This window comes from Bombina bombina, unplaced genomic scaffold, assembly GCF_027579735.1.
Source record: "Bombina bombina isolate aBomBom1 unplaced genomic scaffold, aBomBom1.pri scaffold_481, whole genome shotgun sequence".
Classification (NCBI taxonomy): Eukaryota; Metazoa; Chordata; class Amphibia; order Anura; family Bombinatoridae; genus Bombina; species Bombina bombina.
Window position 1 is genome coordinate 175,400 of NW_026512014.1, and position 19,122 is coordinate 194,521.

Here is a 19,122-nt window from a genome sequence, read left to right on the forward strand (position 1 = left end):
GTAGCGCGGGTTAGTGCAGTTGGTGTAGCGCGGGTTAGTGCAGTTGGTGTAGCGCGGGTTAGTGCAGTTGGTTGTAGCGCGGGTTAGTGCAGTTGCTGTAGCGCAGGGTTAGTGCAGTTGCTGTAGCGCGGGTTAGTGCAGTTGGTGTAGCGCGGGTTAGTGCAGTTGGTGTAGCGCGGGTTAGTGCAGTTGGTGTAGCGCGGGTTAGTGCAGTTGGTGTAGCGCGGGTTAGTGCAGTTGGTGTAGCGCAGGTTAGTGCAGTTGGTGCAGCGCGGGTTAGTGCAGTTGGTGTAGCGCGGGTTAGTGCAGTTGCTGTAGCGCGGGTTAGTGCAGTTGGTGTAGCGCGGGTTAGTGCAGTTGCTGTAGCGCGGGTTAGTGCAGTTGCTGTAGCTCGGGTTAGTGCAGTTGCTGTAGCGCGGGTTAGTGCAGTTGGTGTAGCGCGGGTTAGTGCAGTTGGTGTAGCGCAGGTTAGTGCAGTTGCTGTAGCGCGGGTTAGTGCAGTTGCTGTAGCGCGGGTTAGGTGCAGTTGGTGTAGCGCAGGGTTAGTGCAGTTGCTGTAGCGCGGGTTAGTGCAGTTGCTGGTAGCGCGGGTTAGTGCAGTTGGTGTAGCGCGTGTTAGTGCAGTTGGTGTAGCGCAGGTTAGTGCAGTTGCTGTAGCGCGGGGTTAGTGCAGTTTGCTGTAGCGCGGTTTAGTGCAGTTGCTGTAGCGCGGGGTTAGTGCAGTTGGTGTAGCGCGGGTTAGTGCAGTTGTGTAGCGCAGGGTTAGTGCAGTTGCTGTAGCGCGGGTTAGTGCAGTTGCTGTTAGCGCGGGTTAGTGGCAGTTGGTGTAGCGCGGGTTAGTGCAGTTGGTGTAGCGCAGGTGTAGTGCAGTTGCTGTAGCGCGGGTTAGTGCAGTTGGTGTAGCGCAGGTTAAGTGCAGTTGGTGTAGCGCGGGTTAGTGCAGTTGTGTAGCGCAGGTTAGTGCAGTTGGTTGTAGCGCAGGTTAGTGGCAGTTGGGTGTAGCGCGGGTTTAGTGCAGTTGGTTGTAGCGCGGGTTAGTGCAGTTGGTGTAGCGCGGGTTAGTGCAGTTGCTGTAGCGCGGGTTAGTGCAGTTGGTGTAGGCGCGGGTTAGTGCAGTTGGTGTAGCGCGGGTTAGTGCAGTTGGTGTAGCGCGGGTAGTGCAGTTGGTGTAGCGCAGGTTAGTGCAGTTGGTGTAGCGCGGGGTTAGTGGCAGTTGCTGTAGCGCAGGTTAGCTGCAGTTGGTAGGTAGCGCGGGTTAGTGCAGTTGGGTGTAGCGCTGGGTTTAGTGCAGTTGCTGTAGCGCAGGTTAGTGCAGTTGGTGTAGGCGCTGGTTATGTGCGAGTTGAGTGTAGCGCAGGTTAGTGCAGTTTGTGTAGCGCGGGGTTAGTGCAGTTGCTGTAGCGCGGGGTTAGTGCAGTTGGTTGTAGCGCGGGTTAGTGCAGTCTGGTGTAGCGCGGGTTAGTGCAGTTGGTGTAGCGCATGGTTAGTGTAGTTTGGTGTAGCGCGTGGGTTAGTGCAGTTGGGTGTAGGCGCGGTTTATGCAGTTGGTGTAGCGCGGGGGTTAGTGCAGTTGGTTGTAGCGCGGGGTAGTGCAGTTGGTGTAGCGCGGGGTTATTGCAGTTGTGTGTAGCGGCATGGGGGTATAGTGCAGTTGGTGTAGCGCGGGTTAGTGCAGTTGGTGTAGCGCGGGTTAGTGCAGTTGCTGTAGCGCAGGGTTAGTGCAGTTGGTGTAGCGCGGGTTTAGTGCAGTTGGTGTAGCGCGGGTTAGTGCAGTTGGTGTAGCGCGGGGTTAGTGCAGTTTGCTGTAGCGCGGGTTGAGTGCAGTTGCTGTAAGCGCGGGTTAGTGCAGTTGGTGTAGCGCGGGTTAGTGCAGTTGGTGTAGCGCAGGTTAGTGCGTTGGTGTAGCGCAGGTTAGTGCAGTTGCTGTAGCGCAGGTTAGTGCAGTTGGTGTAGCGCGGGTTAGTGCAGTTGCTGTAGCGCGGGTTAGTGCAGTTGGTGTAGCGCGGGTTAGTGCAGTTGGTGTAGCGCGGGTTAGTGCAGTTGGCTGTAGCGCGGGTTAGTGCAGTTGGTGTTAGCGCGAGGTTAGTGCAGTTGCTGTTGCGCGGGTTATTGCAGTTGCTGTAGCGCGGGTTAGTGCAGTTGGGTGTAGCGCGGGTTAGTGCAGTTGCTGTAGGCGCGGGTTAGTGCAGTTGGTGTAGCGCAGGTTAGTGCAGTTGGTGTAGCGCGGGTTAGTGCAGTTGGTGTAGCGCGGGTTAGTGCAGTTGCTGTAGCGCGGGTTAGTGCAGTTGCTGTAGCGCGGGTTAGTGCAGTTGGTGTAGCGCAGGTTAGTGCAGTTGGTGTAGGGCGGGTTAGTTGCAGTTGGTTGTAGTCGCGGGGTTTAGTGCAGGTTGTGTAGCTGCAGGTTAGTGCAGTTGGTGTAGCGCGGGTTAGTGCAGTTGGTGTAGCGCGGGTTAGTGCAGTTGGTGTAGCGCAGGTTAGTGCAGTTGGTGTAGCGCAGGTTAGTGTAGTTGGTGTAGCGCGGGTTAGTGCAGTTGGTGTAGCGCGGGTTAGTGCAGTTGGTGTAGCGCGGGTTAGTGCAGTTGGTGTAGCGCGGGTTAGTGCAGTTGGTGTAGCGCGGGTTAGTGCAGTTGCTGTAGCGCGGGTTAGTGCAGTTGGTGTAGCGCGGGTTAGTGCAGTTGGTGTAGCGCGGGTGAGTGCAGTTGGTGTAGCACGGGTTAGTGCAGTTGCTGTAGCGCGGGTTAGTGCAGTTGGTGTAGCGCAGGTTAGTGCAGTTGGTGTAGCGCCTGTTAGTGCAGTTGCTGTAGCGCGGGTTAGTGCAGTTGGTGTAGCGCGGGTTAGTGCAGTTGGTTAGTGCAGTTGGTGTAGCGCGGGTTAGTGGCAGTTGGGTGTAGCGCAGGTTAGTGCAGTTGGTGTAGCGCGGGTTAGTGCGAGTTGGTGTAGCGCGGGTTAGTGCAGTTGGTGTAGCGCGGGTTAGTGCAGTTGGTGTAGCGCGGGGTTAGTGCAGTTGGTGTAGCGCGGGTTAGTGCAGTTGGTGTAGCGCAGGTTAGTGCAGTTGGTGTAGCGCGGGTTTGTGCAGTTGGTGTAGCGCAGGTTAGTGCAGTTGGTGTAGCGCGGGTTAGTGCAGTTGGTGTAGCGCGGGTTAGTGCAGTTGCTGTAGCGCGGGTTAGTGCAGTTGGGTGTAGCGCGGGTTAGTGCAGTTGGTGTAGCGCGGGTTAGTGCAGTTGCTGTAGCGCGGGTAGTGCAGTTGGTGTAGCGCGGGTTAGTGCAGTTGGTGTAGCGCGGGGTTAGTGCAGTTGGTGTAGCGCGGGTTAGTGCAGTTGGTGTTGCGCGGGTTAGTGCAGTTGCTGTAGCGCGGGTTAGTGCAGTTGGTGTAGCGCGGGTTAGTGCAGTTGGTGTAGCGCGGGTTAGTGCAGTTGGTGTAGCGCGGGTTAGTGCAGTTGGTGTAGCGCGGGTTAGTGCAGTTGCTGTAGCGCGGGTTAGTGCAGTTGGGTGTAGTGCGGGTTAGTGCAGTTGGTGTAGCGCGGGTTAGTGCAGTTGCTGTAGCGCGGGTTAGTGCAGTTGCTGTAGCGCGGGTTAGTGCAGTTGGTGTAGCGCGGGTTAGTGCAGTTGGTGTAGCGCGGGTTAGTGCAGTTGGTGTAGCGCGGGTTAGTGCAGTTGGTGTAGCGCGGGTTAGTGCAGTTGGTGTAGCGCGGGTTAAGGGCAGTTGGTGTAGCGCGGGTTAGTGCAGTTGGTGTAGCGCGGGTTAGTGCAGTTGGTGTAGCGCGGGTTAGTGCAGTTGGTTAGTGCAGTTGGTGTAGCGCGGGTTAGTGCAGTTGGTGTAGCGCAGGTTAGTGCAGTTGGTGTAGCGCGGGTTAGTGCAGTTGGTGTAGCGCGGGTTAGTGCAGTTGCTGTAGCGCGGGTTAGTGCAGTTGGTGTAGCGCGGGTTAGTGCAGTTGGTGTAGCGCGGGTTAGTGCAGTTGCTGTAGCGCGGGTTAGTGCAGTTGGTGTAGCGCGGGTTAGTGCAGTTGGTGTAGCGCGGGTTAGTGCAGTTGGTGTAGACGCGGGTTAGTGCAGTTGGTGTAGCGCGGGTTAGTGCAGTTGCTGTAGCGCGGGTTAGTGCAGTTGGTGTAGCGCGGGTTAGTGCAGTTGGTGTAGCGCGGGTTAGTGCAGTTGGTGTAGCGCGGGTTAGTGCAGTTGGTGTAGCGCGGGTTAGTGCAGTTGCTGTAGCGCGGGTTAGTGCAGTTGGTGTAGTGCGGGTTAGTGCAGTTGGTGTAGCGCGGGTTAGTGCAGTTGCTGTAGCGCGGGTTAGTGCAGTTGCTGTAGCGCGGGTTAGTGCAGTTGGTGTAGCGCGGGTTAGTGCAGTTGGTGTAGCGCGGGTTAGTGCAGTTGGTGTAGCGCGGGTTAGTGCAGTTGGTGTAGCGCGGGTTAGTGCAGTTGGTGTAGCGCGGGTTAGTGCAGTTGGTGTAGCGCGGGTTAGTGCAGTTGGTGTAGCGCGGGTTAGTGCAGTTGCTGTAGCGCGGGTTAGTGCAGTTGGTGTAGCGCGGGTTAGTGCAGTTGGTGTAGCGCGGGTGAGTGCGCAACTGATAACTAATAGTTGTTTTGTCCGCAAGCCTCAGTAGAAGGATTTAGCGCAGTCGCGATATATGAAGTTAGCTGTCTGAGTTTTTTGTTCTCGCGCTTTTTACTTTCAGCGTGTAATGCACGTGCACTGCTAATTGTATAATTTGTGTTCAAGTATAAAACAAATGATATGAAGTTTCATGATTCAGACAATATAGGCTGAGGAGCGTTCAAGTGCCTGTAGCACTATATACATAACATTGTTACAAATATTGTTGTAAAAAAACAGCTATCTTACAGTACTCAAGTCATGTGCACGCTCCTGAGCCTATCTCAGTATGCCGTATAGTGTTTGGTACATGTGCACGCTTCTGAGCCTATCTCAGTATGCCGTATAGTGTTTGGTACATGTGCACGCTCCTGAGCCTATCTCAGTATGCCGTATAGTGTTTGGTACATGTGCACGCTCCTGAGCTATCTCAGTATGCCGTATAGTGTTTGGTACATGTGCACGCTTCTGAGCCTATCTCAGTATGCCGTATAGTGTTTGGTACATGTGCACGCTTCTGAGCCTATCTCAGTATGCCGTATAGTGTTTGGTACATGTGCACGCTCCTGAGCCTATCTCAGTATGCCGTATAGTGTTTGGTACATGTGCACGCTTCTGAGCCTATCTCAGTATGCCGTATAGTGTTTGGTACATGTGCACGCTCCTGAGCCTATCTCAGTATGCCGTATAGTGTTTGGTACATGTGCACACTCCTGAGCCTACGTCAGTATGCCGTATAGTGTTTGGTACATGTGCACGCTCCTGAGCTATCTCAGTATGCCGTATAGTGTTTGGTACATGTGCACGCTCCTGAGCCTATCTCAGTATGCCGTATAGTGTTTGGTACATGTGCACACTCCTGAGCCTACGTCAGTATGCCGTATAGTGTTTGGTACATGTGCACGCTCCTGAGCTATCTCAGTATGCCGTATAGTGTTTGGTACATGTGCACGCTCCTGAGCCTATCTCAGTATGCCGTATAGTGTTTGGTACATGTGCACGCTCCTGAGCCTCTCTCAGTATGCCGTATAGTGTTTGGTACATGTGCACGCTCCTGAGCCTATCTCAGTATGCCGTATAGTGTTTGGTACATGTGCACGCTCCTGAGCTATCTCAGTATGCCGTATAGTGTTTGGTACATGTGCACGCTCCTGAGCCTATCTCAGTATGCCGTATAGTGTTTGGTACATGTGCACGCTCCTGAGCCTATCTCAGTATGCCGTATAGTGTTTGGTACATGTGCACGCTCCTGAGCCTATCTCAGTATGCCGTATAGTGTTTGGTACATGTGCACGCTCCTGAGCTATCTCAGTATGCCGTATAGTGTTTGGTACATGTGCACGCTCCTGAGCCTATCTCAGTATGCCGTATAGTGTTTGGTACATGTGCACGCTCCTGAGCTATCTCAGTATGCCGTATAGTGTTTGGTACATGTGCACGCTCCTGAGCCTATCTCAGTATGCCGTATAGTGTTTGGTACATGTGCACGCTCCTGAGCCTCTCTCAGTATGCCGTATAGTGTTTGGTACATGTGCACGCTTCTGAGCCTATCTCAGTATGCCGTATAGTGTTTGGTACATGTGCACGCTCCTGAGCCTACGTCAGTATGCCGTATAGTGTTTGGTACATGTGCACACTCCTGAGCCTACGTCAGTATGCCGTATAGTGTTTGGTACATGTGCACACTCCTGAGCCTACGTCAGTATGCCGTATAGTGTTTGGTACATGTGCACACTCCTGAGCCTACGTCAGTATGCCGTATAGTGTTTGGTACATGTGCACACTCCTGAGCCTACGTCAGTATGCCATATAGTGTTTGGTACATGTGCACACTCCTGAGCCTACGTCAGTATGCCGTATAGTGTTTGGTACATGTGCACACTCCTGAGCCTACGTCAGTATGCCATATAGTGTTTGGTACATGTGCACACTCCTGAGCCTACATCAGTATGCCATATAGTGTTTGGTACATGTGCACACTCCTGAGCCTACGTCAGTATGCCGTATAGTGTTTGGTACATGTGCACACTCCTGAGCCTACGTCAGTATGCTGTATAGTGTTTGGTACATGTGCACACTCCTGAGCCTATCTCAGTATGCCGTATAGTGTTTGGTACATGTGCACACTCCTGAGCCTACGTCAGTATGCCGTATAGTGTTTGGTACATGTGCACACTCCTGAGCCTACGTCAGTATGCCGTATAGTGTTTGGTACATGTGCACACTCCTGAGCCTACGTCAGTATGCTGTATAGTGTTTGGTACATGTGCACACTCCTGAGCCTACGTCAGTATGCCATATAGTGTTTGGTACATGTGCACACTCCTGAGCCTACGTCAGTATGCCGTATAGTGTTTGGTACATGTGCACACTCCTGAGCCTACGTCAGTATGCCATATAGTGTTTGGTACATGTGCACACTCCTGAGCCTACGTCAGTATGCCGTATAGTGTTTGGTACATGTGCACACTCCTGAGCCTACGTCAGTATGCCGTATAGTGTTTGGTACATGTGCACACTCCTGAGCCTACGTCAGTATGCCGTATAGTGTTTGGTACATGTGCACACTCCTGAGCCTACGTCAGTATGCCGTATAGTGTTTGGTACATGTGCACACTCCTGAGCCTACGTCAGTATGCCGTATAGTGTTTGGTACATGTGCACACTCCTGAGCCTACGTCAGTATGCCGTATAGTGTTTGGTACATGTGCACACTCCTGAGCCTACGTCAGTGTGCTCTCATGGTAAGAAGCTAAGTTTAAACAGTGGTTGGTTTCATCATAAAACATAAATGGAAAGTTCTTTTCTGTGCTCAGTCTGTGCTCAGTGTGGGATTTGTGCACTAACCTGATGAGATTAAGCAGATTACAGGGAGGGAATACTTTCACCAAATCACATAATCTTACAGATCTGTGCTACTTACTTAACCCCTGAAACATGAAGGATTTAGTAGCACGCGCCCGGTGCAGCAGATGGTGTCTGGCTATGCACCTGGCTGATGAACGCTTTGCAAATCGTTTTATCTGTAAAGAGCTCGTCGCGTTGCATCTCTTCCCATCATAACTGTATTTGGTCTCCCCTTAAAACAACAACAAACGCACACTAGTGAGTCATTTAAATAGTCACTTTCACACAACAATCCTCTTTATAATAAGAATATACCAAAAACTTCAATGGCGTTGTCCAGTAACCAGGTGATTTCGGGGGCAGGCTTGCTTCCAGAGGTGAGGCAGGTCAGCACTATGTTGTCCTCAGGGTGATACCGCGGGGGGCTGACCACCACTATAGGTTTAGATGGAGCTGCTGAGATCATAACGAACATATATATAGCATTAGAAATCGTCTGCACATTTACTCCGCTTTATTCTCAATTGTTATCATCTCCTACCTCATACAAACAGTATAAATATATAGAAATATATTCACAAATCTCATTTTATTTTTTACACTTACATTTATTTAGGGCTATTACAAAATGCAATACTGGGCCAGAAAACAAAACAAAAAACTTCACACATACATACTATATATACACACACATACATACTATATATACACACACATACATACTATATATACACACACATACATACTATATATACACACACATACATACTATATATACACACACATACATACTATATATACACACACATACATACTATATATACACACACATACATACTATATATACACACACATACATACTATATATACACACACATACATACTATATATACACACACATACATACTATATATACACACACATACATACTATATATACACACACACATACATACTATATATACACACACATACATACTATATATACACACACATACATACTATATATACACACACATACATACTATATATACACACACATACATACTATATATACACACACATACATACTATATATACACACACATACATACTATATATACACACACATACATACTATATATACACACACACACATACTATATATACACACACATACATACTATATATACACACACATACATACTATATATACACACACATACATACTATATATACACACACATACATACTATATATACACACACACATACATACTATATATACACACACATACATACTATATATACACACACATACATACTATATATACACACACATACATACTATATACACACACACATACATACTATATATACACACACATACATACTATATATACACACACATACATACTATATATACACACACATACATACTATATATACACACACATACATACTATATATACACACACATACATACTATATATACACACACATACATACTATATATACACACACATACATACTATATATACACACACATACATACTATATATACACACACATACATACTATATATACACACACATACATACTATATATACACACACACATACATACTATATATACACACACATACATACTATATATACACACACACATACATACTATATATACACACACATACATACTATATATACACACACACATACATACTATATATACACACACATACATACTATATATACACACACACATACATACTATATATACACACACATACATACTATATATACACACACACATACATACTATATATACACACACATACATACTATATATACACACACATACATACTATATATACACACACATACATACTATATATACACACACATACATACTATATATACACACACATACATACTATATATACACACACATACATACTATATATACACACACACATACATACTATATATACACACACATACATACTATATATACACACACATACATACTATATATACACACACATACATACTATATATACACACACATACATACTATATATACACACACATACATACTATATATACACACACATACATACTATATATACACACACATACATACTATATATACACACACCATACATACTATATATACACACACATACATACTATATATACACACACACATACATACTATATATACACACACATACATACTATATATACACACACATACATACTATATATACACACACATACATACTATATATACACACACATACATACTATATATACACACACATACATACTATATATACACACACATACATACTATATATACACACACATACATACTATATATACACACACACATACATACTATATATACACACACATACATACTATATATACACACACACATACATACTATATATACACACACATACATACTATATATACACACACACATACATACTATATATACACACACATACATACTATATATACACACACACATACATACTATATATACACACACACATACATACTATATATACACACACATACATACTATATATACACACACATACATACTATATATACACACACATACATACTATATATACACACACATACATACTATATATACACACACATACATACTATATATACACACACATACATACTATATATACACACACATACATACTATATATACACACACATACATACTATATATACACACACATACATACTATATACACACACACATACATACTATATATACACACACATACATACTATATATACACACACATACATACTATATATACACACACATACATACTATATATACACACACATACATACTATATATACACACACATACATACTATATATACACACACATACATACTATATATACACACACATACATACTATATATACACACACATACATACTATATATACACACACACACACACATACATACTATATATACACACACACATATTTACTATATATAAACACTTACCACCTATTTACATAAACATATACACACATACACAAACATATATTCTATTTATACAAACATATATACTATATATACACACTTATATATACTATATATACACACATACACAAACATAGTCTATTTATACACACATATATACTATACTGTATATATACACATATTTACATAAACACATTCACATATATACACACATATATGCACACATACACATATTTACTATATATAGACACTTACCACCTATTTACATAAACACATATATACATACACTTATATGCATGCACATACATACACATATATACACACATACTTACATGTATACTATATAAACATACACACATATTTACATAAACACATATATACATACACTTATATGCACGCACATACATACACATATATACACACATACTTACATGTATACTATATAAACATACACACATATTTACATAAACACATATATACATACACATATATACACACATACTTACATGTATACTATATAAACATACACACATATTTACATAAACACATATATACATACACATATATACACACATACTTACATGTATACTATATAAACACACACAAGATTATGAATAAAGATGTAACTTTATGAGTTACTGGGCATACTAAGCTAAATAACTAAACAGACATTTGTAGTAACTGAACTGATGTAGACATTTGCAGACATGTTTGATGCACATACTATATATACACACATACACAAACATAGTCTATTTATACACACATATATACTATATATACAGTACATTTATGGCATAGTATAAAGCTACTTATTAGTACACCTTTGCTTTGGGACATATTTATCTATAGGTTATCCAAACATTTTGATTAAAGTAACTGAGGTTTCCTCAAAAGTTGTTCATATTTTATTTACTCCTAATCTTTGTACAAATCAGCAACAACCCGTCCCCAACAAGAGAGTTGGTCAAATACAGGACATGGGCTCCCAGTCTACATAAGATCTATAAGTTTCTGTGGGGGGGGGGAGATGGGGAAGGTCCCACCAGGAATTAAAGCTATCTGTTCTCTAATCCTTGGGGAGACGTGTTAGGTATCTCTGGTTTAGACCAAATAAATACAGGACATGGGCTCCCCGTCTACATAGGATCTATAAGTTTCTGTGGGGGGGGAGATGGGGAAGGTCCCACCAGGAATTAAAGCTATCTGTTCTCTAATCCTTGGGGAGGCGTGTTGGGTATCTCTGGTTTAGACCAAATAAATACAGGACATGGGCTCCCCGTCTACATAGGATCTATAAGTTTCTGTGGGGGGGGGGAGATGGGGAAGGTCCCACCAGGAATTAAAGCTATCTGTTCTCTAATCCTTGGGGAGACGTGTTGGGTATCTCTGGTTTAGACCAAATAAATACAGGACATGGGCTCCCAGTCTACATAGGATCTATAAGTTTCTGTGGGGGGGGGAGATGGGGAAGGTCCCACCAGGAATTAAAGCTATCTGTTCTCTAATCCTTGGGGAGACGTGTTAGGTATCTCTGGTTTAGACCAAATAAATACAGGACATGGGCTCCCCGTCTACATAGGATCTATAAGTTTCTGTGGGGGGGGGGGAGATGGGGAAGGTCCCACCAGGAATTAAAGCTATCTGTTCTCTAATCCTTGGGGAGACGTGTTGGGTATCTCTGGTTTAGACCAAATAAATACAGGACATGGGCTCCCCGTCTACATAGGATCTATAAGTTTCTGTGGGGGGGGAGATGGGGAAGGTCCCACCAGGAATTAAAGCTATCTGTTCTCTAATCCTTGGGGAGACGTGTTGGGTATCTCTGGTTTAGACCAAATAAATACAGGACATGGGCTCCCCGTCTACATAGGATCTATAAGTTTCTGTGGGGGGGGGGGAGATGGGGAAGGTCCCACCAGGAATTAAAGCTATCTGTTCTCTAATCCTTGGGGAGACGTGTTGGGTATCTCTGGTTTAGACCAAATAAATACAGGACATGGGCTCCCAGTCTACATAGGATCTATAAGTTTCTGTAAGGGGGGGGGGGGGGGAGATGGGGAAGGTCCCACCAGGAATTAAAGCTATCTGTTCTCTAATCCTTGGGGAGACGTGTTAGGTATCTCTGGTTTAGACCAAATAAATACAGGACATGGGCTCCCAGTCTACATAGGATCTATAAGTTTCTGTGGGGGGGGGAGATGGGGAAGGTCCCACCAGGAATTAAAGCTATCTGTTCTCTAATCCTTGGGGAGACGTGTTGGGTATCTCTGGTTTAGACCAAATAAATACAGGACATGGGCTCCCAGTCTACATAGGATCTATAAGTTTCTGTGGGGGGGAGATGGGGAAGGTCCCACCAGGAATTAAAGCTATCTGTTCTCTAATCCTTGGGGAGACGTGTTGGGTATCTCTGGTGTAGACCAAATAAATACAGCGGCTTCTGACAACTCATCCTTGGGAGCTGCACAAAAACTCCCATGTGGTTAGAATTATGAGGGGTTGACAAACTTGCTCATTGGAGGGGGAGAACCACAAGTCATCTACAAAACCCACACGCTCGCATTACAGGCTGAAGAAACAGCGATTTCCTTTTGTGGTTTTATTATTTGTTTGCTTCTTCTTTCACTTTCTAGTGGAGCTTAAAGAAACATGATGAGGTTTAATAATCCCAAAATGTCATTAGAATGTTTTATCTGACAGTATCAGAAATAGAACATTAAGGGCTGGATTACAAGTGGAGCAATATTTGCCCCTTTACAAGCGCACGTAAAATAACCAGCCATTACAAGTGACTTGTTAATGCTAATGCCAGCTCGCGGGAGCACTTTGTGCTTAGCACAATTAACCAGAGGTCAGACCTCTGGTTAATTACTAAAATGTGCCCCAATTGCCCCCACAGGAAGGTGAACAGCTGTTTTATAGAAATAAAAAATATAACCATTAATGTAATAAAAAACCGCACAAAGCAGTTATAAGACGTTAAAGTGAGGGGTGTTAGAAAAAAAACAGCACTGAAAAGTCCCTTTACATAGAGATGAATGGGGACTGTGTGTTCCCTGTAAATAAATATGTCTATGCTTATATACATATACTGTATATTTGTGTGCTAATATGTGTATATACACATAGTAACACATACATATATATGTATATACACATAGTAACACATACATATATATGTATATAAACATAGTAACACATAAATATATATGTATATACACACAGTAACACATAAATATATATGTATATACACATAGTAACACATAAATATATATGTATATACACATAGTAACACATAAATATATATGTATATACACAAAGTAACACATAAATATATATATATGTACACATAGTAACACATAAATATATATGTATATACACATAGTAACACATAAATATATATGTATATACACATACTAACACATAAATATATATGTATATACACATACTAACACATTAATATATATATATATACACATAGTAACACATAAATATATATGTATATACACATACTAACACATAAATATATATGTATATACACATAATAACACATAAATATATATGTATATACACATAGTAACACATAAATATATATGTATATACACACAGTAACACATAAATATATATGTATATACACATAGTAACACATAAATATATATGTATATACACATAATAACACATAAATATATATGTATATACACATAATAACACATAAATATATATGTATATACACATAATAACACATAAATATATATGTATATACACATAGTAACACATAAATATATATGTATATACACATAGTAACACATAAATATATATGTATATACACATAGTAACACATAAATATATATGTATATACACATAATAACACATAAATATATATGTATATACACATAATAACACATAAATATATATGTATATACACATAATAACACATAAATATATATGTATATACACATAGTAACACATAAATATATATGTATATACACATAGTAACACATAAATATATGTGTATATACACATAATAACACATAAATATATATGTATATACACATAGTAACACATAAATATATATGTATATACACACAGTAACACATAAATATATATGTATATACACATAGTAACACATAAATATATATGTATATACACATAATAACACATAAATATATATGTATATACACATAGTAACACATACATATATATGTATATACACATAGTAACACATACATATATATGTATATAAACATAATAACACATAAATATATATGTATATACACATAATAACACATAAATATATATGTATATACACATAGTAACACATAAATATATATGTATATACACATAATAACACATAAATATATATGTATATACACATAGTAACACATAAATATATATGTATATACACATAGTAACACATAAATATATATGTATATACACATAATAACACTTAAATATATATGTATATACACATACTAACACATAAATATATATGTATATACACATAGTAACACATACATATATATGTATATACACATAGTAACACATAAATATATATGTATATACACATAGTAACACATACATATATATGTATATACACATAGTAACACATACATATATATGTATATAAACATAATAACACATAAATATATATGTATATACACATAATAACACATAAATATATATGTATATACACATAGTAACACATAAATATATATGTATATACACAAAGTAACACATAAATATATATGTATATACACATAGTAACACAAATATATATGTATATACACATAGTAACACATAAATATATATGTATATACACATAATAACACATAAATATATATGTATATACACATACTAACACATAAATATATATGTATACACACATAGTAACACATACATATATATGTATATACACATAGTAACACATAATTATATATGTATATACACATAATAACACATAAATATATATGTATATACATATAGTAATACATAAATATATATGTATATACACATAATAACACATAAATATATATGTATATACACATAGTAACACATAAATATATATGTATATACACAAAGTAACACATAAATATATATGTATATACACATAGTAACACATAAATATATATGTATATACACAAAGTAACACATAAATATATATGTATATACACAAAGTAACACATAAATATATATGTATATACACATAGTAACACATAAATATATATGTATATACACATAATAACACATAAATATATATGTATATACACATAGTAACACATAAATATATATGTATATACACATAATAACACATAAATATATATGTATACACACATAGTAACACATACATATATATATATATATATATATACACATAGTAACACATAAATATATATGTATATACACATAGTAACACAAATATATATGTATATACACATAGTAACACATAAATATATATGTATATACACATAATAACACATAAATATATATGTATATACACACAGTAACACATAAATATATATGTATATACACATAATAACACATAAATATATATGTATATACACATAGTAACACATAAATATATATGTATATACACATAGTAACACATAAATATATATGTATATACACATACTAACACATAAATATATATGTATATACACATAGTAACACATAAATATATATGTATATACACATAGTAACACATAAATATATATGTATATACACAAAGTAACACATAAATATATATGTATATACACATAGTAACACAAATATATATGTATATACACATAGTAACACATAAATATATATGTATATACACATAATAACACATAAATATATATGTATATACACATAGTAACACATAAATATATATGTATATACACATAGTAACACATAAATATATATGTATATACACATAGTAACACATAAATATATATGTATATACACATAGTAACACATAAATATATATGTATATACACATAGTAACACATAAATATATATGTATATACACATAGTAACACATAAATATATATGTATATACACACAGTAACACATAAATATATAAGTGTATACACATAGTAACACATAAATATATATGTATATACACATAATAACACATAAATATATATGTATATACACATAGTAACACATAAATATATCTGTATATACACATAGTAACACATAAATATATATGTATATACACATAGTAACACATAAATATATATGTATATACACATAATAACACATAAATATATATGTATATACACATAGTAACACATAAATATATATGTATATACACATACTAACACATAAATATATATGTATATACACATAGTAACACATAAATATATATGTATATACACATACTAACACATAAATATATATGTATATACACATAATAACACATAAATATATATGTATATACACATACTAACACATAAATATATATGTATATACACATAGTAACACATAAATATATATGTATATACACATAGTAACACATAAATATATATGTATATACACATAGTAACACATAAATATATATGTATATACACATAGTAACACATAACTATATATGTATATACACATAATAACACATAACTATATATGTATATACACATAGTAACACATAAATATATATGTATATACAGATAGTAACACATAACTATATATGTATATACACATATTAACACATAAATATATATGTATATACACATAGTAACACATAAATATATATGTATATAAACATAGTAACACATAAATATATATGTATATACACATAGTAACACATAAATATATATGTATATACACATAATAACACATAAATATATATGTATATACACATAGTAACACATAAATATATATGTATATACACATAGTAACACATAAATATATATGTATATACACATAGTAACATATAAATATATATGTATATACACATACTAACACATAAATATATATGTATATACACATAGTAACACATACATATATATGTATATACACATAGTAACACATAAATATATATGTATATACACATAATAACACATAAATATATATGTATATACACATAGTAACACATAAATATATATGTATATACACATACTAACACATAAATATATATGTATATACACATAATAACACATAAATATATATGTATATACACATAGTAACACATAAATATATATGTATATACACATACTAACACATAAATATATATGTATATACACGTAGTAACACATAAATATATATTTATATACACATAGTAACACATAAATATATATGTATATACACATAATAACACATAAATATATATATATACACATAGTAACACATAAATATATATGTATATACACATAGTAACACATAAATATATATGTATATACACATAGTAACATATAAATATATATGTATATACACATACTAACACATAAATATATATGTATATACACATAGTAACACATACATATATATGTATATACACATAGTAACACATAAATATATATGTATATACACATAATAACACATAAATATATATGTATATACACATAGTAACACATAAATATATATGTATATACACATACTAACACATAAATATATATGTATATACACATAATAACACATAAATATATATGTATATACACAAAGTAACACATAAATATATATGTATATACACATACTAACACATAAATATATGTTTATACACATAATAACACATAAATATATATATATACACATAGTAACACATAAATATATATGTATATACACACAGTAACACATAAATATATATGTATATACACATAGTAACACATAAATATATATGTATATACACATAATAACACATAAATATATATGTATATACACATAATAACACATAAATATATATGTATATACACATAGTAACACATAAATATATATGTATATACACATAGTAACACATAAATATATATGTATATACACATAGTAACACATAAATATATATGTATATACACAAAGTAACACATAAATATATATGTATATACACAAAGTAACACATAAATATATATGTACATACACATAGTAACACATAAATATATATGTATATACACATAGTAACACATAAATATATATGTATATACACATAGTAACATATAAATATATATGTATATACACATAGTAACACATAAATATATATGTATATACACATAGTAACACATAAATATATATGTATATACACATAGTGACACATAAATATATATGTATATACACATAGTAACACATAAATATATATGTATATACACATAGTAACACATAAATATATATGTATATACACATAGTAACACATAAATATATATGTATATACACATAGTAACACATAAATATATATGTATATACACATACTAACACATAAATATATATGTATATACACATACTAACACATAAATATATAAGTATATACACATAGTAACACATAAATATATATGTATATACACATAGTAACACATAAATATATATGTATATACACATAATAACACATACATATATATGTATATACACATAGTAACACATAAATATATATGTATATACACATAGTAACACATAAATATATATGTATATACACATAGTAACACATAAATATATATGTATATACACACATAGTAACACATAAATATATCTGTATAAACACATAGTAACACATA

The 19,122-nt window shown here is 37.2% G+C and overlaps 1 protein-coding gene across 3 annotated transcripts in view; it reads right to left on the reverse strand.

Moving 5' to 3' along the window:
• Positions 1–19,122, reverse strand: part of CRTAM (cytotoxic and regulatory T cell molecule) — a 243,889-nt gene that overhangs the window by 131,410 nt on the left and 93,357 nt on the right. For all 3 annotated transcript variants that reach the window (XM_053696811.1, XM_053696809.1, XM_053696810.1), the window contains 2 exons: positions 7,751–7,891; positions 7,512–7,667 (listed from right to left, as the gene is read on the reverse strand). In XM_053696811.1, the coding sequence (XP_053552786.1) occupies positions 7,512–7,667; positions 7,751–7,891 (297 nt within the window). The remainder of the gene's footprint in view (positions 1–7,511; positions 7,668–7,750; positions 7,892–19,122) is intronic.